Here is a 26092-nt window from a genome sequence, read left to right on the forward strand (position 1 = left end):
AACCCGCGCAGGCACAGGGAGAACATGCAAACTCCAGGCAGGTGGTGCAGTGGTTGGGATTTATACCAATGACCCTAGCGCTGCTAAGTGGAAGTGCCAACCATTTAGCCACTGTGTTGCCCATCCTGTGGTACCTTGCTGCTTGCACACTGTGATTCCTGTACTGACGCCACCTACTGACTTTCCTATCCTCAGCTTCTCTATACTTCAGAAGGCAGACTCTGTGGATTCTGTCACACAGCAGTAGATAGTGAAAATGTGTCATAGAATTAAAAAAAGTAAATGGGTTGGGAGCTTCACAAAGCACGTTTACACACTGTAGTGGGGGTCAGAAATATATACATATATATTTTTGTGAAATCAACCACCTCTAATAGTGTGTAAAGCAGTCAGCTTATCTGCGTTATTGATCTATGAGTACCTGTGCCCTCCAGGTGGTAGGAGATGAGGCTGATTGCAGCAGGTAGCACAGACATTGTTGTATCCTGTACATGAATAAACCAGATACATCGACTCCGGCCATTTAGTACTTAGGTCTTGGCTGAATTCAAAGTACAAGATAATATTCCTAGGCTGGCAGAAAAGGGTCTGACTTTTCTGAGTTTACCCCTGCAATGGCTGCAGGTCTCACTAGAAGATACATGGAACTGCTGAGACAGATAGCCCCCCACATAGACTGTGTGCTACTTTCTTAACATTGTGTCTGCTGGGAGTTGCAGTTCCATATTAACTGTACTTACTGTCCTGTAGACCATTTCCCCTTGTGGTTCCACATTGCTATTTCGTGGATTATTTCTCCTTGTCATGTTTCTACTCCTCTCACAACTGCCTTTGTGGTTCTGAAGCCACTGCTAGGACACACGTCCCTCTTAGGACCCTGGAGCCTGTGATGGACCTCCTCTGGACTGCCTTTCACTGCCACCCTAGCTAGAGCTCTTGAGATGAAGTTGCTGTTGGTTGGTGAGTCACCTAACACTTGCTGTGCCTGGATCTCTGCTTTGTGTGCTGCACTTAACCCCTGCTGTGCCAAGCCCTGCTCTGCCTGGATTACTGCCCTGTGTGCTGAACTTAGCTCTTGCCATGCCTCTCACTATCCACCCTTGTTGGGTAACCAGATTGCAACCCCTGGACCTGTCTCCCTTGTGCTGTGTTGTATCCCTCTTGATGGACTGTTAACCATGGTGGTGCCTATTACTGCTTGAAGGATCCCTGGCCCTTGCCATGCCTGTTGTGGCCCTGTAGACTGTTTCCCTGTTACTGTGCTGTATTTCTTCTCCATGGATGCTTAACCCTTGCTGTGCCCTATCACCATCAAGAGGATCCCTACCCTTGTCATGCCTATTATTGCTCTGTGAACTGTTTGCATGTTGCTGTGCCATATTTTCTCTCCATGGACACTCACTGTTTTCTGTGTCAAACCCTGCTCTGATCAGATCTCTGCTCTGTTTGCTGGACTTAACCCCTGCTGGGCCAAGCCCTGCTCTGCCCAGATCTTGGCCTTGTCTGCTGGATGTAACCCCTGATGTCTCATACTCTTATCTGCCTAAATCTCTGCTCTGTTTTCTGGACTTAACCACTGCTGTGTCTTTCTGTCAACCTGAGGACTGTTTCCTTTTTGGTTGTGCCAACCCCTCCCCCCCTTCATGAAGGATTAACCCTCCCTGTGTTATTCTGCTGTCCGGATGATCACCACCAGTTGCCATGCTCTCTCAATGCCCCATGGACTGTTCCTATCTCACCATGTCCTCTTTCCTCTTGGAGGATCACTTTCCCTTGCTGAGTCCATTGATACTCAATGAACTGTTCATCCATGATGTCTTCATTGCTACTCCATGGACTGTTTATCTGTATTCTCATTAACGCCACATGAACTGTTTATTTGTATTGTGCCCATTGCTACGCTGTGTACAGATTACTGGTGCCAAGTCCCAGTGCCAGACCTCCTGTACACCCCAGTCTCCTTATAAACGCCAGCTTGTGGGGTTTTGTGTGATCTGCCTCCGTGTGCTCTCTCTCTCTGTGCTCCTAGTTCATCACACACACTTCAAGACATTTTAGATTAATAGGAGTGGGCTACAATTAACTGAACTACAATGTGGAAATGAAAATATGATTTTAATTGTGACCATAGATACCCTAAAATTACCATTATATGCAAATCAAAGCACACGCCTTTGATCTTCACTTGAATGAAACAGTGTAAATGCAAAGTAACATTACTTTGTATATATGAATCAGCATCAGAACAGTGTTTATGAACACCAATCGGAAGATCCTTTTTTGATAGCAGTGGTTAGAGCTGGCTGTTGTTAAGTAATGGGGTAGCAACAGTAGGGGAATAAAAGGGCATGCTACATAATCAATGTTTACTTTAGTGTGGTTTGGGTGTATGCAGCACACACAAAAGATACAAGATTGTTCATAAAAATATTTTTTTCCATAATTTCAGTTGTGGTGCAATGGTGGTCTCTCTGAGGGTTTAAACATGTGTTTACATTTTCTTAGAGGAAAGGCACCAGAGTCTTACAGGACTGATTTCCTAGCTACTGGGAGCTAGGTTCAGGGTTTGAAAAGTCTATGGAACTTTTTACAGAGCTTGACATTTTTGACCACTCTGGGTAGCTATGGAGTACAAGTTATGAGCTTTGGAAACAACAAGACAGAAATCTGGGCAGCGTCAGTCAGTTTGTAAGAGGGAGAGTGTGTGGGAAGCACTGGCAGCACAGGAGAACACTGCTGTTAGAATATTGGGTTTCCAACAGCTGCAGCAAGGGAGAGAGTAGCTGGATGCAAAAGTACTGCTATCCAAATGGAAAAAGTGGCTCTTGGCTGATGGAGGGACAGGAATTAGCAGAATAAATTATAAGGGCTGTAACCTTCCCTTTGGGTGCTTTGTGTGACAGTGCTATGGCAAGTGTGAATATATTGATCTCTCCCTAAGTAAGATTTTTTTCATCTGTATATTCAGATGACTCAATGTAGCTTAAGTGAAATTTTGATACTTATAAGTTCAATTTTTTTTTATGGAACTCTAAGCTAATATTGCAAGTTAAAAAAATTCAGAAGCAATAATAAGCTGTACGAACAGTGAAGGCAACATTAAAGTGGTTCTAAAGCCCAAACTTTTTGAACCTTAGTGCATTCCCTGCATTAAGGTAAAATGTTTTACAGCTTTCTGTCCTCCTTCACCTCCCTAAATACCTGAGCCCCCGATTGATACAGCCCTGTGCATGGCTGAATCTCTTCTGTCCTCACTTCCTCTTAACACAGGGATTCGGGCAACAGTAGGAGTCATTGCCTCTTGCTGCTTTCGATGATATACTGTGAAGAGGAAGCTGGCGGGGGTCCTTTGGGAGGCAGGGCCAAGCTGCACTGTGTATGTCTATGGAGCGCGGCTCTACAGACGCACACAGATCAGGAGTGAACACACACTGTGTGCTCCCATAGCAAGCAGCTTGCTTTGGGGGCACATAGAGAAAAGGAGAAGCCAAGACTGCCAGCGAGGGACCTTAGAAGAGAACATTTGAGGCCACTCTGTGCAATACCATTGCACAAAGCAGGTGAATATACCATGTTTATTACTGTTTAAAATGTCTTTAGTAGCACTTTGAAGAAAATAAATATTCAGTTATACAGTATGTACAAGTTTGTACAAATACTGTCTTCCTCATGCAAGTATGTTGCCAGGTAAAAAAGGAAAATAGAACTAAAATACAAATCTGACTTGATACCTAACAGCAACACAAGAATGATGTTTTCTTGCTGTCCTCAGCTCAGTAATACCATCATGCTTTTCTGTCAGCTTTTTTTTTTCAAATGTTTTTCATCACTACTTTGCCCATCAAGCCCTAAACATGTCAGAGAAGCTATTAGATATCTAATCAATAGTCCCTAGAAAGATATAAAATGAGAATTGGCAGAACATTTCTAGTTTACATGATTTTTTATATGTTTATAATATTGTATCAAGGTAATCTACAAGGTTTGTGTTTATGCCACCTACTGTCTCATGCGGAAAAAAATATTCAACAGCTGTGCTTTCAGTATTGGTGATCTCCACTAGCTTCTGGGCCCTGTGCTGAGCAACCAGCCTGATGCATTGTGAAAACAGGAGGTCAGCTGCCCAGCATTGGCACCATCCAGAGAATGTTCTTCAGCTCGCCCAGTCAGAGAATTCTTTGCATCTATTCAGAAAATGCAAAGCCTGTGCTACTCAGCCTACCTCCTGGTGTTCACAATGCAGCAGGCCAGCCGCTCACAAGGGCCCCCAGAAGGAAGTGGAGATCACTGGTGTAGTGGTGTCTACTTCATTGCTTTCCATCTTTCAGGGGCATTGGCCAGGTATGGTGTATACATACTGTAGTTACATTGGTCCACACTGGACCAATGTAACTATGTATAAAGTGGCTAAATGGTTAGCAGTTCTGCCTGGCAGTACTAGGGTAATTGGTTCAAATCCCAACCATGGCACCACCTGCTTGAATTTGGCATGTTCTCCCTGTGCCAGTGTGGGTTTTTTCCAGGTACTCTGGTTTCTGCCCACACTCCAAAGACATGCTGGTAGGTTAATTGGCTCCTATCTAAATTGTCCCTAGTATGTGTATGTATGAATGTAAGTTAGGGACCTTAGATTGTACACCCCTTGAAGGTTAGGGACTGATGTGAATGTACAATATATATGTAAAGCGCTGCGTAAATTGACAGCACTATATAAGTACCTTAAATAAGTATACCATGCCTAAAATTCATCTATATTTTTTGAATGTATGTATTCAATTATCTTGACATATCTGAAACACAAATCTAAATATTACATTTATATAAAGTGGTTTTAACAGGTATACTTGATTACCTTAGTAAAAATGTGCATGCCAATGCTGTTGACACAGAATGCTATCCTGTATCAGAAAAATACCAAAAGAGTCTCATATAAAATAACAAAAGTTACTAAACTCACATTATTGTGTCATTAGAAACATCTTAAACCAATTTCAAGTACTAAACACCTGAAAAAACAAGTTGTATAACTGTTTATGTACAAAAGTGGGTCACTTCAAGGTATGGTATTTGGCTTGATCCCTTAATTTCTCTTTTTACAGCAATAAGGCTGCCAGAAGGAGGAAGTCTGAGCTGAATTAATACATTTGTTACAGTGAAAGTAGAAGGAAAACTGTTGTAAGCACAAATCAAACTGCCTTTCTCATTTGTACCAGTGATAGTCTTTTTCTGGGAAATATAGACTCTGGCATGGAGCCATTGTATTTTTTTTTTATTTTAAAGCAAAATTTTATAGTTATTTGTTTAAAGCTTACATTCATGATTGCTTGTTGGCCTGTCCTCTCCTAGGATTTTGTTTAATATATTTTCACATTTGGGATGCAGATGCCCAATAATAGACCATAGAGTTATTTTCCACTGTATCTACATAGTGATGGCCTAAAATATTGAAAAATAAATTTCAGTTTTATTTTAAAATAGCTATAAATACACTGATATTGCCTAGGTTGGCACCTATCTTTCTCCAAGTACTGACAGTTTTTAAAGACCTCTGTCTCTGCCTCCTGTTGAACAGCTGCATAGCTTCACATTACACTGTCTGCATTTCTTGTAGACACACAAAAGTTATTTGAGCTGTCAAAAAAGAGCAGGTTTATTTGAAAGAAAAAAATCTGTCATTTGTGCAAGTAAGGTGACATAATTAATGTAAAATGTCAAATTATTATTATTATACAGAATTTATATAGCACCAACAGTAAAATATAGTATTTTTGGCTAACTACACAATTGAGTACAGTCTGTAACACTTTTTTTGTTTGCACTAACAGATAAATGTTCAAGGCATGCTTTTGGGGTATGCCTCCTTCTTTTAAGGTTCAAACAATACTGACACATGAGACACTAACTAAATGCTAACAACAATCTCTAAAAAAAAAAAACATACACCACATGGTAATTAAACTGAGAAAGTCAGATAATGTCATCTACAGAATGGTCTGGTTGTGAGAAATGATGTCCTATAGGCATGCAGTCATCATCCTCTATATGTTCTTTTATGGTGTGTCTATGAAGATTAGTTTTTTCTGTAATTTCTGTCCTGCCCCACCAATGTAACATGCATGCTTGTACTTCCTGCATTGAATAAGATGCACCACATTACTGGATTTGCAACTGCATGATCCAGTAATATTAAAGGTTCCTTTTTGTGCATGTGACACTTTTTAATGGATTGATGTGGCTGCACAGTTTGCAGCATTTATTGTATTGTATTTGTTCTGTTGGTTTGTGTGCCTGTAATTAGAATTAAGTTTCCTGCTGATTGATTTATTTCTGAGGCTAGTTGGCTGTCTCAGACCCCTTTCACAAGGAGCAGACTCAGCAGGGGATCTATCCACTGACACAGCCCAATCACCTCTATGGACAGTTGGATGTAAATGGACCACCTGTTCATTTATACCCAACTGCCATCCAATCTGCTGGACAGAAGGGGAAAACCATGGGGATCCCCATCTGTCTATTTTTAGTAGATCAAATGGGATTGGATATCAGCAGGTGTAAACTGACACATGTCTGTTTAAAATTGCTGCTCCATAGAGGAGAATGAAGGTTTCAATCGGTTCCGCCTGAAAAGAGACAGGCGGACCCAATCGGAACATTCACACAAAAGGGGCCTTAAGGTCAACATTAAGGGTTGTTGAAATAACCCTTTCAACCATTCATCAACTCTTATTATGGGTTGGAATTTATTTATTATCTTTCTTTTCTTTTTTATCATTGGATTGTATGTGGTTACTAAAGACACTTGGCTATTTGCTTTATTTGTTTTCTCTTTTTGTAATGTAGAATATTTCTCTTTGGATTTTCAAGGCAGAGTTTATGCTAGTACTGGTGAATTTGTTGTTGTAGCCTTTGTTTCGGAAATATTCTGTTAGTACTCTTATACTGTATTTCTATGTCTGTCTTCTGGATAAGAGCGTAGGCAGTAGTATTTAGTGACCTGGCTAAGTATGATGACCTGTTTGATGTGTTGGGGGGAAAGCTGAAACTGTGAAGATAGTTACATCAGTCAGTGGGTTTGCTGTATATTGAGGTGTGCAGCTTGTCATGGATACTTTTGGGGGTTGCTTTACTAAAGGTAAATAGATTGTGCACTTTGCAAGTGCAGTTTCTCCAGAGCTTAGTAAATGTCAGTGGTGTATTTTGGTTTTGTGCTGCCCTAGGCAAGACTAAAATCGGGTGCCCCATCTAAATCTGTCCCACCCCTTCCTGTTTAAGATCCACCCCTTTAGGACAGGAGGGGGGCAGCGTGATTGGGAGCAGCATGACAGGAGGGGAGCAGCATGACAGGAGGGGGGCAGCAGGACAAGGGGATGGGGTGGGGGATGGTGGGGGGGCAGCAGAACAGGAGCAGGGCAGCAGGACAGGTGGGGGACAGTGGAACAGGAGGGGGCAGAATGACGGGGGGCAATGGGACAGGTGGGGGGCAGCGGGAGAGGAGCAGGGAAGGGTGACATGGGTGAATCATAATGGAGGCAGCGTGACCGGGGGGGCAGTGTGACAGGATTGGGGAAGCACCATTCCCCCCCTTACCTGTCCAGCAGCGTCTCCTCCAGATGATGTCAGGATCTGGTGGCAGGAGCGGTAGGTGAATTCATCTGCAGTAGCAAACTGCTTTTACTTTAGAAAGAGGTGATGCAGCAGGGAAAATAGCTGTTCTTTTCCTGGGAGACCTTATCTGCTCTCTGCGGTAAAGGTGTTAGATGCTCAGGGCTTTGAGAAGTGGAGGCTCTGTCCTGTGCAATACAGGAGGGGGGGGGGGCCATGATGTCTTCCTCTTCTCCATCCTGGACCACCATCTTGCTTGCTTCTGGGAAGAAATCTGTCAGCCATTTAGGCTGTGCTGGACCCGGCTGCCAGCAGGTAGATGTGATCTTTGACATTGCTGGCAGCTGCTGATGAAGTGCCATCAGAGCTCGGGTGGATGAATGCAGAGGCACCACTGTGAGATGCTTAATCCCCTTCAGAGCTCCTGTATGGGGCAGCCATACACACTTGCGGCTGGCTCTGACACCCCTGGTCCCATCTTCTTTCACATCTTCCGGGGGGCCCTTCTTTCAAGCGGCAGCGCTACCCAAAGCAAATGCCTTGTTTGCCTCATGGCAAACTTGCCCCTGGTAAATGTGCTGAAGCTTGACTTTGTAAAGAATACTCAATCACGTGCAAGGAAAATTAAAAAAACAGCAAAGTGCACAGTCTTTTTACTTTATTAAATCAACCACACAGTGTCTAGGAAGTTCATGCGTCCTTGAACTGCTCATTTTAAGTTGGACTAAAGTGAGAGAGAAAGAGAGCTTGTACTGTATGCTGCAGGAATGATTCATGATTTTATGTATAAAAATCTAAATTTCTGGTTGGATAGCCTTTAAAAGTAATAACAGCTTTGCAGCTTGCTGGTGTAATAATTACATTGGTGTAATAATTTGATTCCAGCACTTTATTATAAAATCCATGAGTTCTTATTTGTTTCTTGGTCTTTCCTTTCCAACACCACACTTTAGCTTTGTCCAGACATTTAAATGGATTTAAGGTTCTGGATTTTTCTTGGCCAATTAATAATATTTATAAGATATGATGAAAACCAGTCTTTTACAGACTTTGCAGTATGTCAAGTAGCATTATCTTGAAAATAAAATTATCATGGAAATAAAATTATTGTGAAATGCAGGGGAATAACTGTAGAATATCTGTAGCAGGGGAATAGCTGTAGAAGAAAGCAGTTTTGATTGTAATATCCGCAGTATGGCTATACTGTACAGTTGTGTCCAAAATTATTCAACCCCCAATGCTGTAAAGGGGTTTAGGGACTATAGTGTACATTTGGAATTGTATTCAGAATCAAATCCTACAAGGACGTTGTAACTACCCAAATGCAACTAAAATGACATCAATTGTTTATGTAATACAGTAGTAAATGGTTCTTATGTGGTTTCTTCATTGCCACAATTATTCAACCCCTTAAAGACTACCACTCTGAAGAACAGAGGTTCATACAGGTGCTTTCCATCAGGTATTGAAAACACCTGTGGATGTCACCGAGCAGCAATCAAGCATAATAAGCACCAATTAGGCAGCTTTAAAATGACTGTGATACTCAGCTCCTTCTAGACATTTACTGGTGTGGTTACAAACATGGTGAAGGCAAGAGAATGGTCCAGGAAGACAAGAGAAGAGGTGATTTCTCTTCACAGGAAGGGCAATGGCTATAAGAAGATTGCAAAGATGTTAAACATACCAAGAGACACCTTAGGAAGCATCATTCGCAAATTCAAGGCAAAGGGCACTGTTGAAACGCTACCTGGTCGTGGCAGAAAGAAGATGCTGACTTCGACTGCTGTGCGCTACCTGAAGCGTAGAGTGGAGAGAAGTCCCCGTGTGACTGCTGAGGAACTGAGAAAAGATTTGTCAGATGTGGGTACAGAAGTTTCAGCCCAGACAATAAGACGCACACTGCGTAATGAAGGCCTCCGTGCCAGAACTCCCAGGCGTACCCCCTTGCTGTCTCCAAAGAATAAGAAGAGTCGACTGCAGTATGCCAAAAGCCATGTGGACAAACCACAAAAGTTGTGGGATAGTGTTCTGTGGACTGATGAAACAAAATTAGAACTGTTTGGGCCCATGGATCAACGCTATGTTTGGAGGAGGAAGAACAAGGCCTATGATGAAAAGAACACCTTGCCTACTGTGAAGCATGGTGGAGGGTCAATCATGCTTTGGGGCTGTTTTGCTTCTGCAGGTACAGGGAAGCTTCAGCGTGTGCAAGGTACCATGAATTCTCTTCAGTACCAGGAGATATTGGATGGAAACGTGATGCAGTCCGTCACACACCTGAGGCTTGGGAGACGTTGGACCTTTCAACAGGACAATGATCCCAAGCATACCTCCAAGTCCACTAGAGCATGGTTGCAGAGGAAAGGCTGGAACATTTTGGAGTGGCCATCGCAGTCACCAGACTTAAATCCGATTGAGAACCTCTGGTGGGACTTAAAGAAAGCAGTTGCAGTGCGCAAGCCTAAGAATGTGACTGAACTGGAGGCCTTTGCCCATGAAGAATGGGCGAAGATACCCGTAGATCGCTGCAAGACACTTGTGTCAAGCTATGCTTCACGTTTAAAAGCTGTTATAACTGTAAAAGGATGCTGTACTAAGTACTAAGATTGAATGTCACTTGGGGGTTGAATAAAACTGATAATGCTGTGAGCACAGAAAAGACATTTGTGGTTATTTCATTATAACTGTTATGTTATATTTGTCTGACCTACAAGTGCCTCTTTAATGTAAATGTAAGCAAGATGACTGAATGATCAAAAGCAATGTCAAACTGGCCAAAACACTCAATTTCAGTGGGGGTTGAATAATTTTGGACACAACTGTATATGGTTTAGGAACGGTTGAAGGGGTGCACTTGATAGCATCTTTCTGTTTCCTGGCCTTCCAGGCTGCATGCCTGGAGAAGGGACTGGTATAAAGTTTAAGGTAGACCCCAGCACCCGAAGCATTAGGAAAGTACCTTGCATGAAAGACTTCAGAGTCTCCCTAATTTGCAAGGCACCTTGTCTCCATCGTAGAGAGGAAAAGAACCTTATCCCTCACATCCTGTTCTGCAAAAGGGAATAGGGGTTTTTGCATGGGGGAGCCTCTAGTTATCTGCTTCCCCCAGGAGAATGAGTACCATCCAGAGAAATCCACTCCTTCCCCTAGAAGGAATGAATATGCATTCTTATTCATCCTCAATAATGTAAAAAATAAATAAAACACAGGCATCAAACCTTTATGGCACATGACAGGTCCCTAACTAGTTTTTGTGCTTAAACAAACCAAATAGGATCATAGATGACATCAATTGTGATTCCAGGGGCTTGGGCAGGCAAGGAAGCAGGAAGCCTAATTTGGCTAATAGACCTAGTAGATGGCCCAATGAGCTACAAACAAGCTAGGTTAAAACACCTGTTTTTTTTTTTTTCCTTGCCTCTATGTTAGGGAAGATACCTTTTGTTTCCTGTCTTTTGACACAACAGGAAATGAGGAGAAACTCTCCAAAGTGAGGGAAATTGCACCTTGGACAGTTGACACCAGAATAAATGCCCCAATTTGAAGATTTCTCCTCTATTCTTGTTCTGGTGACAATAACATTTTTTTTTCCATTTTCTGTTACTTTTAGCCCCAGTGACATTGGTCATCAATATGAATAGGGTGTGTGAATCTAACCTCTGGAGCCAAAGATAGCGATACAAACCTGATAATAAATTCTAACCCCTATGTACAAAAATATCAGAAAAGGTTTTGGCTTTAGATACACTATAAATATGACCTTCTCTCCTTCACTGATCAGCGGTTGTCATCTGTTACCAATCAGCCCACAATTTGAAATTTGCTGTGATTTGCCATAGTATAAATTGCTTTCTTAATTTTGTATTTTCCACCATTCAGTAAACAGGCATACTTTTATTGATAATAATAACAACAACACCAACAGTTGACATTAACATTTTCAGTTGCAATACTTATAGTCAAAACTTCCTGGCTTGCTCAATTTTGTACACAATTGATTGATATGCAAAGGATTGCTAGACCAAAATTTTGGGATTTTTTTTTATTTTTCAGGCCGGAGTGTCAATGTTAAGTCAGTTGGCCTTGTTGGGAGACATGGACCCCAGTCAAAGCAGCCATTTCTAGTAGCTTTCTTTAAAGCAAGTGAGGTTTTGCTGCGCTCAGTTAGGGCTGCAAACACAAAAAGGAAAAAGCAAGACAAGAACAAATCTTCATCACAGCAAGATGCATCAAAAATGCCTAGTATTACAGGTAAGAAACAAAACGTTTAAGTAAATTAAATCTCTAAGCAAATCTGAATTGGCAAACAACAAATTTTGGCATTTATTTGAAGAGCTGAACTCAGTAAAAGTATTTTGTGTGTGTTTGGGTACCAACAGAAAATTAGTTGTCAGCAACATCTGAACATAACTGTTGGCGAACATGTACTGTACATTAAGGACATTTGTAGGTTCCATAAAAAGACACGTCATGTACATTTCTAAAATAATTTTGTTCCTATTTTATTCATGCAAAGATGAAAAAAATACATCCTATAGGGGAGATGTACTAAAACTAGATAACTCAGTATCTGGTACAGCTGTGCATGGTAGCCCATCAGCTTTTAAATTTAGCTTGTTCACTTAAGCTTTGACAACAAAAACTGGAAACAGATTGGTTTCTATACAGAACTGCTCTGAAGGAATGGCACAGATATGCCGTTCCTTCAGAGCACATGCTTCGGCTTATAAAAAAGAGAGAATGTTCATTCTACCTACAGGTAAGCTTTATTATAAGCTTACCTGTAGGTAAAATTTTAAAAAAGAGTTTACTACCACTTTAATAATATAACTTAGATTACAAAATCTCGAATTTTACTAAAATTAGTTGATGCAAAAATGAATACACCCCACAACAAAAACTGCTACATCTAGTATTTTGTATGACCTCCATGATTTGTAAGAGCAGCACCAAGTCTTCTAGGCATGGAATGAACAAGTTGGTGGCGTGCTGCAACATCTATCTTTTTCTTCAAGAACGACCTCTTTTAGAGCCTGGATGCTGGGTGGAGAGTGATGCTCAACTTGTCTCTTCAGAATTCCCCATAGGTGTTCAATTGGGTTCAGATCAGGAGACATACTTGGCCACTGAATCTCTTTCACCCTGTTATCCTTCAGAAATGCAACAGTAGCCTTAGATGTGTGTTTTAGATCATTGTCATGTTGGAAAAGTGCACGACGATGAAGGGCACGGAGTGATGGTAGCATCTTCTTTTTCAATATAGAGCAGTACATCTGTGAATTCATGATACCATCAATGAAATGCAGCTCCCCGACACCAGCAGCACTCATGCAGCAGCACTCATGCAAGGTCACTGCCACCACCATGCTTCACTGTATGCACCATGCATTTTTCTTTGTGCTCCTCACCTTTATGATGCCATACAGTTTTGAAGCCATCAGTTCCAAAAACATTTATCTTGATCTTATCACTCCAGAGTATAGAGTCCCAGTAGACTTCTTCTTTTTCAGCATGGGCCCTGGAAAATTCTAGATGGACTTTTTTGTGCATGGGCTTTAGGAGAGGCTTCCTTCATGAATATTACCCATGCATGCCATTCCTCTGCAGTGTATGCCGTATTGTGTCACGGGAAACAATCACCCCAGCTTGGCTTTCTACTTCTTTATCTAACTGCAGTGAACTTGTAGGGTGATTTTCTTCAACCCTTCACATCAGAAGACGCTCTTGTCGAGGTGTTAACCTCTCTGAATGGCCTGGACGTCTCTGTGAGAAGGTTGCAGTACCATCTTTGTTAAATTTTTGCATCACTTTTGCTACAGTATTCTGACTGGTAAGTAAAGGTTTGCTGATCTTCTTGTAGCCTTCATCTTTCTTGTGTCAAGAAATTATTTTCTTTCTCAGGCCTTGTGATATTTCTCCTCCATGTGGTGCCATTGCTGACAGTATGAAATAGAAAGGGGTTTTCTTTGTTAAGTAATGCCCTTTTATAGTCAACTGTCTGCTGGACACCTGTTTAATGAATAATTAGGCTCACCTGTAGTTGAATCCTTGCTAATTAGGATTTTGTTGTCTAAAATGTATCTTTGCTCCTAAGACTTTCATTGGAGTGTATTCATTTTTGCAAAATGGTCTTGAATTAATTTGTTAGGAAAATTACTTTCTTGATTGTGCAAATTAACAAATCTTGTTTGCAATCAATGGCCTGCATTTGTGGGAGTATTTTGTTGATGGTGTCCCATAGAAAAGGATGATTATTATTATATTATACAGTATTTATATAGCGCTACTGTGTGTACTGTGTACTGTCAGGGCAGAGCTCTGTGTTGTTTACAATCACAGAGCTCTGTCCTCTCCAATTCGTTGATTAGTGGGTTCCGGTCACCCACTAATCGGCTTGTGCTATAACTAATCACAGCACAGCAGGGGTAGAGCACATGTGCCTCCCCCCCCAGAGGAGCTGCATCACTTATTAGATACGTGATACAGTACAGAAAGTCCGCCTTGCCACCTTACTTCTATGTGAGGAGCTTGGAAAGCTGTTAAACTGTAAATTTTATTATTCTACCTAGATTGGCAAAATTAGGTTACTGGTACTTTGTATGCCATAGTTGATTTATTCCCAAATTCTTTTGTTGGCATATTCCAAAAACATGTATATCAATGCAAATCTACCTTTTGAACACATTTCATACGGCACCTCAGCACGGGAGCATGATTTTGACTGTATTGTTTACAGATTTACTATATGAACTGTGCCTGTGTGTTCCAATTATACCGCCCACATAGTTTATTGTCTGATTGTAAAATCTCTGTAAAGTTACTAGTGTAAGGATCTACCTAAACAAACAATCCATTTAGCTTTTATCCTATTCCTCATACTATGTAGTCATTGGTAATACTAAAACTGGCAAACCATGTTGCAATTTCTTTTAGATTTATCAGCAGCTATGTAGTGGAAGACCTCATTAGATTAGATTGAGTAGTAATTGAATGCATTATTTAGGCAATCAGCTTGCAATAAATAGATGTTGGTAAATCTAAAGGTGACAGTTTAGAAGACGTAGTCAGTTTTTAAAGCATACCTTCACCCAAATTGTCCAAATTAAACTAATGGTACATTAGAAATGTTGTGAAATGGCAATAAAAAATATCTGCTTTAAAATGCATGCTATTTTTTCTTTTAATAACTTTATAAATTTTATCTTCACTGCTCCAATCCCATAGGCCATTTTCAGTAAGGGAAGAGGATTATTTACATTCTGGAATTTTTGCCCCCCCCTCCCATATGTTTATATGTTACCATAGTAATTTATTATTTTATTTATTACAGGTACTTATATAGCACCGTCAGTTTACGCAGCGCTTTACATATATTGTACATTCACATAAGTCTCTAACCCTCAAGGAGCGTACAATCTAAGGTCTCTAACTTACATTCATACATACACATACTAGGGCCAAGATAGCCAGGAACCAATTAACCTACCAGCATGTTTTTGAAGTGTGGGAGGAAACCGGAGTATCTGGAGGAAACCCACGCAGGTGCAGGGAGAACATGCAAACTCCAGGCAGGTGGTGCTGTGGTTGGGATTTGAAACAACAACCCTAGTACTGCCAAGTGGAAGTGCTAACTATTTAGCCACTGTGCTGCCCAATGGTTGCTTTTTGATGCTATGGTAACATGCAAATGAACAAGTGGGAAAAAAATGCCTTTTCTAGCTGAGACCTCATGAGATTTTATGAAATCTCGCTAGATCTTGTGTTTTAGGAACAAGATCTCCCAGAAAGGTACTGGCGAGGTAGCCTTCCCAAGCATTAGATGAGAGGCCCTGGCTATGTTAATAGTGCCTATTAAACACCAGGAAATGTGTTAACAAAAAATGTAAAGTAATCTTTTATTTTACATAGGCCTTACAAATATACACTCACTGGCCTCTTTACTAGGTACACCTGTTCAATTGCTTGGTAACACAAATTGCTAATCAGCCAATCACATGGCAGAAACTCAATGCATTTATATATCTAGATGTGGAGAAGACGACTTGCTGAAGTTCAAACATCAGAATTCGAGCATCAGAATGAGGAAGAAAGGGGATTTAAGGGTCTTTGAATGTTGCATGGTTGTTGGTGCCAGACAGGCTGGTCTGAATATTTCAAAAACTGCTGATCTACTGGGATTTTCACACACAACCATCTCTAGGGTTTACAGAGAATGGTCCGAAAAAGATAAAATATCAAGTGAACTGCAGTTGTGTGGACAAAAATGCCTTGTTGATGTCAGAGGTCAGAATGGGCAGACTGGGTTGAGATGATAGAACGACACGCGGAATATCATCTCTGAATGCACGATGCATCGGACCTTGAATCAGATGGGCTACAGCGGTAGAAAACCACACTGGGTGCCACTCCTGTCAGCTAAGAACAGAAAATGAAGTCTAAAATTCACACAGGCTCACCAAAATCAGACAATAGAAGATTGGAAAAATGTTGCCTGGTCTGATGAGTATCCATTTCAGCTGCGACATTCAGATGGTACGGGCAGAATTTGGCATACACAACATAAAAGCATGGATTCATCCTACCTTGTATCAATGATTCAGGCTGGTGGTGGAGGTGTAATGGTGTGAGGGATATTTTCTTGGTACACTTTAGGCCCTTTAGTACCAACTGAGCATTGTCCCTTTGAGGACCATAAGATTACGGAACGCCAAAAGAATCAATGTTTTGTTTTTAAAGTTCGTACACTTCAGTTGCTGTAACTAAGCCATTTCATGAAATAATTGGCAAAAAGCTAGATCTATTTGTTGATAAGAACTAATATTTTGACTCAAACCAAAAAAAAAAAAAGTATTTTAAGTTCTTAATCAGATGATACAGGCAATTAAAATCATGGGACAAATACGTCCTTTGGTCACACCACTGCCTACCTGAGTATTGTTGCTGACCATGTCCATCCCTTAATGACTACAGTGTCCCCATCTTCTGATGGCTACTTCCAGGCGGATAATGCACCATGTAACAAAGCTCAAATCATCTCTAACTGGTTTTGTGAACATTAAAAAGGAGTTCACTATACTCCAATGGCCTCCACAGTCACCAGATCTCAATCCAATAAAGCACCTTTGGGATGTGGTGGAATGGGAGAGTCGCATCATGGATGTGCAGCTGACAACTCTGCAGCAACTGCGTGGTGCTATCATGTCAATATGGACCAAAATCTCTGAGGAATGTTTCAAACACCGAACAAAATCTATGCCAAGAAGAATTAAGGCATTTCTGAAGGCAAAAGGGGGTCCAACCCGGGACTAAAAAGGTGTACCAAATAAAGTGGCCAGTTAAGAGAGCGAGAGAGAGAGCTGCATGCACAAGGGACTCTTGTGTTTGGGGGGAAGAAAGGTCCACACACATGACAAAACTGTCTGTCTCCATTCAGAATCTGAGGACTGACAAATGAGCAGCCTCTTAAAGGAACTGTCTTCATTCAGTGCACATATCCAATATTCTGTGTCTGTCAAGAAATCTGTTAATTTCTGCCTCATTTAGAACAAAATACTATATGATTTTTTCAGAGCTGTTATCAGACTACAACTGCCAATGTGCTGAATCTCTTGTAGCATTAAAGCTGCTACCTTCCAGCACAAGTTTTTTTTTGACAGGCCTGGAGCTTGGGGCAGAGGCAAAAGTCTAAGGCCATAATACAGGATTTGAAGGGTGGCTAGGATCCCACAGAGGTAAAAGAACGTTTGGATGTTAGGATATAGACACTAACCCTGATTGGATGAGCATTTTCCACCGTCCTACTCTTGGTATTGAATAATAATAGAGAACATTTTGCATCTCTATATTTATAACACTGCAGTCAGGCAGGGTCTTTGGGTACATGAATGCCAGTATGTAATCAAGGTTTAATGGAGATAGGACAGCCATCTCAGGTACAGTGTCCCTTTGTTAAGTTGAGGTCAGGGTCATATCTGTGATTTTTTGGTGAAAATGACAGAATGATAGACTGATACAATTTGTCTCATATAGCTAACTTAGACTATTTATGAACAACTTAAATCTGTGGAAACAAACTTTACAAGTTTTCAGGGCATAAGACAGGCTGATGTTTAATCTGAAGTTTAATATTTTGCTTTTCCTGGTTCCTCTCCCCTCATCAGCATGCTAATGACATTATTAAATAAAACCTGTTTTTATTATACCTTTTTTAGACTCAGTCACATCATCAATAAGTCTCTGCATCTATATGCAATGCAGTTGGATCATGGCTGGTTTGAGGAGCCACCTGGGTGCTGTACATAGCTTCCTTAGAAAAGCAAGCTGTGATAGTGCCCACATGAAAGCATTAGCCTTTATGGCTGAAAGAACTGAAATTCAATCAATTAAAGAGTTGGCCCAGGGATAATAAGGCTGGGAAAGAAAGGGCTGGATAATGCTGGATGTCCTTCAGTCAGTGACTAAGGCAGGCACTCTTTGACTTGTTACCACTTCTAATGCACACTTTGAGAAGTTTACAGAGTGTAGTGAAATCAGAATAAGCAATTTCAGTACAGGGAGGGCACAAACCAATGATTTGTAGTCCTTTTTTGCAGCAATACATGTCCCCCAGGCCAGTGTCTACCCCCATGCCAATATAACAATCCCTAGCCTAATGGCAAAGAAAATGGTTATTATTGATTTTACGAATCAGCTCTTATTGATTTTAATTTGGTTCAGATTCAATATATGGACTTATCCAGTATTTACCAAACCCTGCTTGAACCAAACCCAGGTATGTTCAGCTATTCACTAATCCCTAATGTCATTCCATGATGCAGGACTCTAACCTTTTATTGTAATCACTTTTACTATTTATACATAGCATGAAAATATGGATTTCCTGTGCATGATAATATTGGCAATATATAAGGTTTACAACATTATATCAGTTTGTGATTAGCACATAATAATGAAGAATACCTTAACTGAAAGTTACCTGTTTCTGTTTACCTACAGATTACAACACTAGTGAACAGAAGCAGGCTTGTAAAAAGCATGAGCTATATGTCAGTTTTCGTGACCTGGGATGGCAGGTAAGGGATCAATGTGTGTCTTGCATTGAATTGCCTTCTTGCTTATTAGTAAAAGTATTTTAGACCATGTAAATGTGATCCTATATTGAATTATTGCTGTTTTAAAGGATATGGCTCTGCAGTTTGAAAAAAGATAAGGAAATATGGCCATTAGATTAGCAACAGTATTGTTACTGCATTATAAATTATAAGATTATTCCAAGGAATGTACAGACTGCTGCAATGCTGAGATAGCAGTTTCTAAATAAGATTCTTCAATTTTATTCTAGGACTGGATAATAGCTCCAGAGGGATATGCAGCCTTTTATTGTGATGGAGAATGTTCTTTTCCTCTCAATGCTCATATGAATGCCACTAATCATGCCATAGTACAAACTCTGGTGAGTAATGTAAAGTTATGCAAGTGTACACTGCATTTTATTTAAAAATATTTGTAAGTACAACCTAAACTGATATGTAAATTTAGCGGATGCAGATGGGTTGAATCCCCCACTTTTGTAGCAAGATGTATTCATACTGTATTCTCAGCTACTCACATTCACTGGTGATACGGAGTCTTAATCTAGAGATGTTAAAGTGTCATTAAACCTAAATCATTACAAACTGTCAATACACACTATATTACATTGTGTTCATACTAGAGCATTCTTTTTCTGTAGATTTCAAAAAACATGGTTGATCCTGCTGTCCCTCCCTCCTTGTCTGTGTCCCCGCTGCAGCCTGTGATTGTCTAGACCAGGGGCGGACTGACCATTTGGGCCCAGGGTCAGTAGGGGGCCACATGAGATGCCCCCGGTACCTTTTTCATAGGCTTTTTTGAATTTGGGCAAGGATACAGGGGCCCCATGCTCCCCTATTGCCCGGGGGCCCCATGAGTTGTCAGTCCGCCCCTGGTCTAGACCAACTGTTCCTACATCTGCCGAGCATGGTCCAGTTTCAGTTCCCTTCTAAGCTATTCATTTGCTCCTTTTTCTTATCTGTGCAGTCCACATGACTATAGAGTCACACGCATGGGTGTATACACAGTGGTAAATGTCCCCTCCTTCCCCCCTCCTCCATGTCCTCCTATTGCTAAACACCATGAGGGCAGGATATAAGATGATGACTGATGGAGGCCTCACCTCCTTGTTAGTCACACCATAGACACAGGCTGGAATGGCTTGACACAGCCTGTGATTGTCAGAACCTCCTCCAGATATCTTTACAGTGTGAATAAAGGGAAAGCTATTGTCAGCCAATGTAAGGCTAGGTTCACACCTATGCAGTTTGCGTTTGATCTGTTTCTGCAGTGCATTTTGTGTTTTTGATGCGTTTTGCGGTTTAATTTTTTTTTCTTATTGCTAGGCAGAGTAAAATGCAAAACGCATAAAAATTCATAAGAATGCATCAATAACGCATAAAAAACACACTACATGCTTTTCTGCTGCGGCTCCATTGAAGTCTAGAAAAACCAAAAACGCAATGTTTTGTATTTAATAAAAGTCGCTAACCCTTTTAAAGAAAACACACCGGTGAAAATGTGGAGATGAGAACCTGTCCCATCGGAAATCATGTTAAATGGACTGCTGTGCTTTTCTGTAAAATGCAAGTGCTGTGAAAAACGCATAGGTGTGAACCTAGACTAAACCGCGCCTGCACCATGTAATTGCAAAAAATAATAAACATTTGGTTTGAAACATATTTGTATGAATCTTTAAAACACATGGTCGCTATTATTTAGTTTGATTCTCTATTCTGAAATCTATTTATTTTAATGTCATGTGACTGGCATAGCACCAGTCATTGCTGTGCAGGCACAAATTCATAGTTCAGATGTCCTCTGCTGCTATAGAGCAGCATACAGTTGCAAGAAAAAGTATGTGAACCCCTTGGGATTACGTGGAGTTTTGCATGAATTGGGCATAAAATGTGCTCTGAACGTCATCTAAGTCACAACAATAGAAGAACACAGTCTGCTGAACATAATACTACACAAACATTAGATGTTGCCATGGTTTAATTGCACATAACATGTAAACATTCACAGTGCAGGGAGGAAAAAGTATGTGAACCTTTGGACTTAATAACTGGTTGACCCTCCTTTGGCAGCAATAACCTCAACCAAACGTTTCCTGTAGTTGCAGATCAGACCTGCACAACGATCTGGAGTCATTTTGGACCACTCCTCTTCACAAAACTGTTTCAGTGTAGCAATATTCTTGGGATGTCTGGTGTGAATCGCTCTCTTAAGGTCATGCCACAGCATTTCAATGGGGTTGAGGTCAGGACTCTGACTGGGCCACTCCAGAAGGCGTATTCTGTGCTGTTGCAGCCATTGTTTTGTTGAATGACTTGTATGCTTTGGGTCATTGTCCTGTTGCATCACCCATCCTCTGCGGAGCTTCAGTTGGCGGACAGATGGTCGTACGTTTTCCTGCAAAATGTCTTGATAAACTCTGGAATTCATTTTCCCATCAATGACAACGATCCGTCCAGGCCCTGAGGCAGCAAAGCAGCTCCAAACCATGATGCTCCCTCCGCCATGTTTCACAGTGGGGATGAGGTTTTGATGTTGGTGTGCTGTGCTTTTTTTTCTCCACACATAGTGTTGTGTGTTCTTCCCAAACAACTCAATCTTGGTTTCATCTGTCCACAGTATATTTTGCCAGTAGTGCTGTGGAACATCCAGGTGCTCTTTTGCAAACTTCAAACGTGCTGCAATATTCTTTTTGGACAGCAATGGCTTCCTCCGTGGTGTCCTCCCATGTACTCCATTCTTGTTTAATGTTTTCCTTATTGTAGATGTGTCAACAAAAATGTTAGCATGTGCCAGAGATTTCTGTAGGTCTTTAGCTGACACTCTGGGATGCTTCTTTACCTCATGCAGCATTCTGCGCTGTGCTCTTGCAGTCATTTTTACAGGACAACCACGCCTAGGGAGAGTAGCAACAGTGCTAAACTTTCTCCATTTGTAGACAGTCTGTCTTACCGTGGACACATGAACATCAAGGCTTTTGGAGATACTTTTGTAACCCTTTCCAGCTTCATGCAAGTCAACAATTCTTGATCGTAGGTCTTCTGAGAGCTCTTTTCTGCGAGGCATGGTTCACATCAGACAGTGCTTCTTAAAACCAGTAAACCCAAAACAGGTGTGTGTTTTTTAAGGGCAGGACAGCTGTCAGCAACACATCCAATATCATCACACTGATTGGAGTCAAGGTTGGCTCACTCCTGGCTCCAATTAGCTCTGGGAGAAGTCATTAAGCTAGGGCCTCACATACTTTTTCCTCCCTGCACTGTGAATGTTTACATGTTATGTGCAATTAAACAATGGCAACATCTAATGTTTGTGTAGTATTATGTTCAGCAGACTGTGTTCTTCTATTGTTGTGACTTAGATGATGTTCAGAGCCCATTTTATGCCCAATTCATGCAAAACTCCACGTAATCCCAAGGGGTTCACATACTTTTTCTTGCAACTGTACATCAGCAGAGTACTAGAAACTCCACCCTCAGATCTTTCCCTGAGGATGGAATACACCTGGGAAATTTCAGGTGACTGCTGAACAACAATGATTAAATAAGGTAGTCAGATTTTTTTTTATAATAAATTAAATATAGTTGTGTTATCATTATACTGTACATAAATAGAATGATGACAATTTAACATTGTATGTTTAGTATCACGTTAACATTTTCTTATGCAGCCCCATGAAAACGTATGTATTGATGCTAAAGCTACCTGAAAAAGTATTTTTTCCAAACTGAAATAAAATGATCCGATTGGGGTGTTCCTCTTGTATGTAGGCAAAGCTACTGCAAAAGAAATAAATCATCTCCTCAATAAATTTAAGATGCTAATGTACGATATCACCCTTTCCCTTCTATACGGTATACATATTTTTTTCCATCGTTACATCTTCTCCATGGCAGTGCACAACGTCTTGTTTCTTTTTTGGTAGCAGTTTGCCATACAAATGGCCAGAATCTAACAACCATATTTTCCCTCACATAGATATCAGTAGGATGCCCTTCTAAGTTCAGGTTTGACTAATTTTGAACAAGATTCTCTGAATGTTTGGCGAATCAAACCTAAGCAGATTCACTAATTACTAGCAGCAGAAGAATGAGGCTTTCTATGCTTCTTTATGGCTTTATCAATAAGGGTAGAGCCGGAAACTGTTGTGGTCTTTGCTGTAGTTTCTAACAGATGAAAAAAAGCCAATGACTGATTCATTTTCCTGGCACTAACTCAACACTGAATAATCAGTTTTAGATGGGCTTATATTTTATACTTTCTTTATATTCTTATTTTCAATAAAGACCATTTCAGGGACAGAGGGAGTTTTCCCTATAGTGGTCCAGGAAACCTGTAGGGAATAATTTTTTCTGAATTTTATATTTGTATCTATGCTCTTGCCAGATGGAGCAGGGCTTTCAGACAGTCTCTGAGTGACACCATATTCTGTGCTGTACAGTCTTGCACAAATTGCTAAACATTAACTAGATGTTAAATAAAGCTTCACACTATAAGTTTAAAGATATTTTACTATTTTTTAAAACCATCATGGAAATACAAACAGTAATGTAATAATCTTGCTTTATTAACAGGTCCATTTGATGTTTCCTGAACATGTCCCCAAGCCATGCTGTGCACCTACAAAACTAAATGCCATATCTGTGCTTTACTTTGATGACAGCTCCAATGTTATTTTAAAAAAGTATAGAAATATGGTTGTCAGGTCTTGTGGATGTCATTAAAAGTAGATTTTGACTATAGAATTATGAGTTACATCATTACCTGCAATGAACTGGTTAGGAAATAAAACACATTTCAAATATACAGTACATCTCAATATACATTTGTATGTACAGTGTTATGTATATATTAGAATTTTGTAATTTATTTTTTCAGTAATGCTTTATTAGAAAATGCACCCTTGTGACACAATTCCTTTTGAACACATTCATTTCAATGCCAAACATTTAATTTAAATCATTTCAGATTAACCAGCTATTACCAGAACAACCATTTGTGTTTACATGTACACATAGAAAACTTTGTAATTATTTAATAACTGCAAAATGGGGTAAATTAACCATGCCATGCAACTTTTCATGTAGTATTTATTTAGATAATAACATATGATGTTAATCCATTTTAATTATTTTGAAAAATGTCATGGTGTAGGAGTTAGAAATACACTATATTGCCAAAAGTATTAGGACACCCCTCCAAATCATTAGAGTCAGGTGTTCCCATCACCTTCTTGGTCATAGGTGTATAAAATCAAGCACCTAGGCATGCAGAGTGTTACTACAAACATTTGTGGAAGAATGGGTTGCTCTCAGGAGTTCAGTGAATAAAAGTGTAGTACCGTGATAGGTTGCCACCTGTACAATAAGTCCATCCGTGAAGGTAGTGGTATCATAACGAAGTGGAAGCAACCGGGAACAAAAGCAACTCAGACACAAAGTGGTAGGCCATGTAAAATGAGTGGAATCAGCGCATGCTGAAGTGCACAGTGCGCAGATGTCACCAACTGTCTGCAGAGTCAATAGCTAAAGACAATAGCTAAAGACCTCCATATTTCATGTGTCCTTCAGATTAGCACAAAAAAATGCGTAGAGCACTTCATGGAATGGGTTTCCATTGCCGAGCAGCTGCATCTAAGCCTTACATTACCAAGAGCAATGAAAAGTGTCTGATGCAGTGGTGAAAAGCACACCACCACTGGGTTCTAGAGTAGTGGAGATGTGTTCTCTGAAGTGACGAATCACACTTCTCTGTCTGGCAATCTGATAGACATGTCTGGGTTTGGCGGTTGCCAGGAGAACGGTACTTGCCAGACTGCATTGTGCCCAGTATAAAGTTTCGTGTAGGGGGAGTATGGTGTGGGGTTGTTTTTCAGGGTTTGGGCTTGGCCCCTTATTTCTAGTCAAGGAAACTCTTCAGGCATCAGCATACCAAGACATTGTGGACAATTTCATGCTCACAACTTTGTGGGAACAGTTTGGGGATGGCCCCTTCCTGTTCCAACATGACTGCACACCAGTGCACAAAGCAAGGTCCAAAAAGACATGCATGAAAGAGTTTGAGGTGGAGGAACTAGACTGGCCTACTCAGAGTCCTGACCTCAATCCAACAGAACGGAGACTGTGAGTCAGGCCTTCTCCGACATCAGTGCCTGACCTTGCAAATCCGCTTCTGGAAGACTGGGCAAACATTCCCATAGACACATTCCTGAACCTTGTGGACAGCCTTCTCAGAAGAGTTGAAACTGTTATAACTGCAAAGGGTGGGCCAACTCAATATTGAAATGGATGCCATTAAAGTTTCTGTGCGTGTAAAGGCGTCCCAATACTTTTGGCAATATAGTGTATGAAGAAGCTGTTACATAAAAACTAGTGAAAAGAAAAGGAAAACATAATTAAAAATGTTGCTACCTTTCATCTAATGGAAAACTGAAACAACTTTTTTTTTTTTGCAGTCCCAGAAAATGTTTTTTATATTACTGTCGTTCAAAATGATTTTTCAATAATCCCATAGCTAATTAACATTGTTTGTCTATAGTCAATATCGTGTCTTTGACCTTATAAAAGCAACCCTGTCGGTGAATGCTGACATTGACCTGAGTAACAATAGCAACATGATTGTGCAGAGTCTTGTGTATTCTTTGCTCTTCAATAACCACAACTAGCAATTTCCATTGCACTGAAATTTATAAAATTAACCCTTAAAGCGGAACTCCACCCAAAAGGAGAAGTTCCATTTTAAGCCTTTGTCCCCCACTCCCCGGTAAGGATTGGTACCTTTGGGGAGTGGATACCCGAATTTGACAGGTACCCACTCACACTTTCGCTGCGATCGCCTAAGGCAATCGGGAGCGGAAGTTGTCCTCCTCCCTCCCTCCCCGTAGTCTTCTGTGACACATGACAGGTCCCAGAAGACTACAGGACCATTCACAAAGTGCAGCGCTACTTGCGCATTTGCAGTGGGCACCCGGCTGTGAAGCTCCAAGCTGTCACAGCCAGGTGCCCACACTGAAGATCCTGGTGCCGGGGAGAGAAGACAGCTGGTGAAACCAGCCATGGTGAGGACACCGCTTGACCGAGGGCAGTTAAGTGTCTGTATTTTAAATGTCTGCAGTTACAGTTTTTGTAGCTGCCGACTCTTATTTATTTTTTGTTTTTCAACTGGAACTCCACTTTAAGGGTAACGTTATAAAGCAGGGAATGTGACAGTCACCAAACATTTACTGCAAGTTAATCAATCACTGTAATTTAAAGCACATGCATCAAGAATATTCAAGTTACATTAACTACAATAAATAATAAAGTGCAGCTCTAGGATAAATAAAGATATGATCATGGTAGAAACTGGATATGGATCAGTCTGTAAAGATATGATAAATCCAGCAGTATGCCAATATCAA

General features: G+C 40.7%; 1 protein-coding gene across 1 annotated transcript in view; it reads left to right on the forward strand.

Moving 5' to 3' along the window:
- Nucleotides 1-23499, forward strand: part of BMP5 (bone morphogenetic protein 5) — a 185202-nt gene extending 161703 nt beyond the window's left edge. The window contains exons 4-7 of the mRNA XM_089694137.1: nt 11659-11856; nt 18601-18677; nt 18947-19057; nt 23268-23499. Coding sequence (XP_089550263.1) covers nt 11659-11856; nt 18601-18677; nt 18947-19057; nt 23268-23417 — 536 coding nt within the window. The 3' untranslated portion in view covers nt 23418-23499. The remainder of the gene's footprint in view (nt 1-11658; nt 11857-18600; nt 18678-18946; nt 19058-23267) is intronic.
- Nucleotides 23500-26092: the final 2593 nt, after the last annotated feature.

The sequence above is a fragment of the Staurois parvus genome, unplaced genomic scaffold (genome assembly GCF_062004578.1).
Source record: "Staurois parvus isolate SC_StPar_1 unplaced genomic scaffold, SC_StPar_1.0 ptg000652l, whole genome shotgun sequence".
Classification (NCBI taxonomy): Eukaryota; Metazoa; Chordata; class Amphibia; order Anura; family Ranidae; genus Staurois; species Staurois parvus.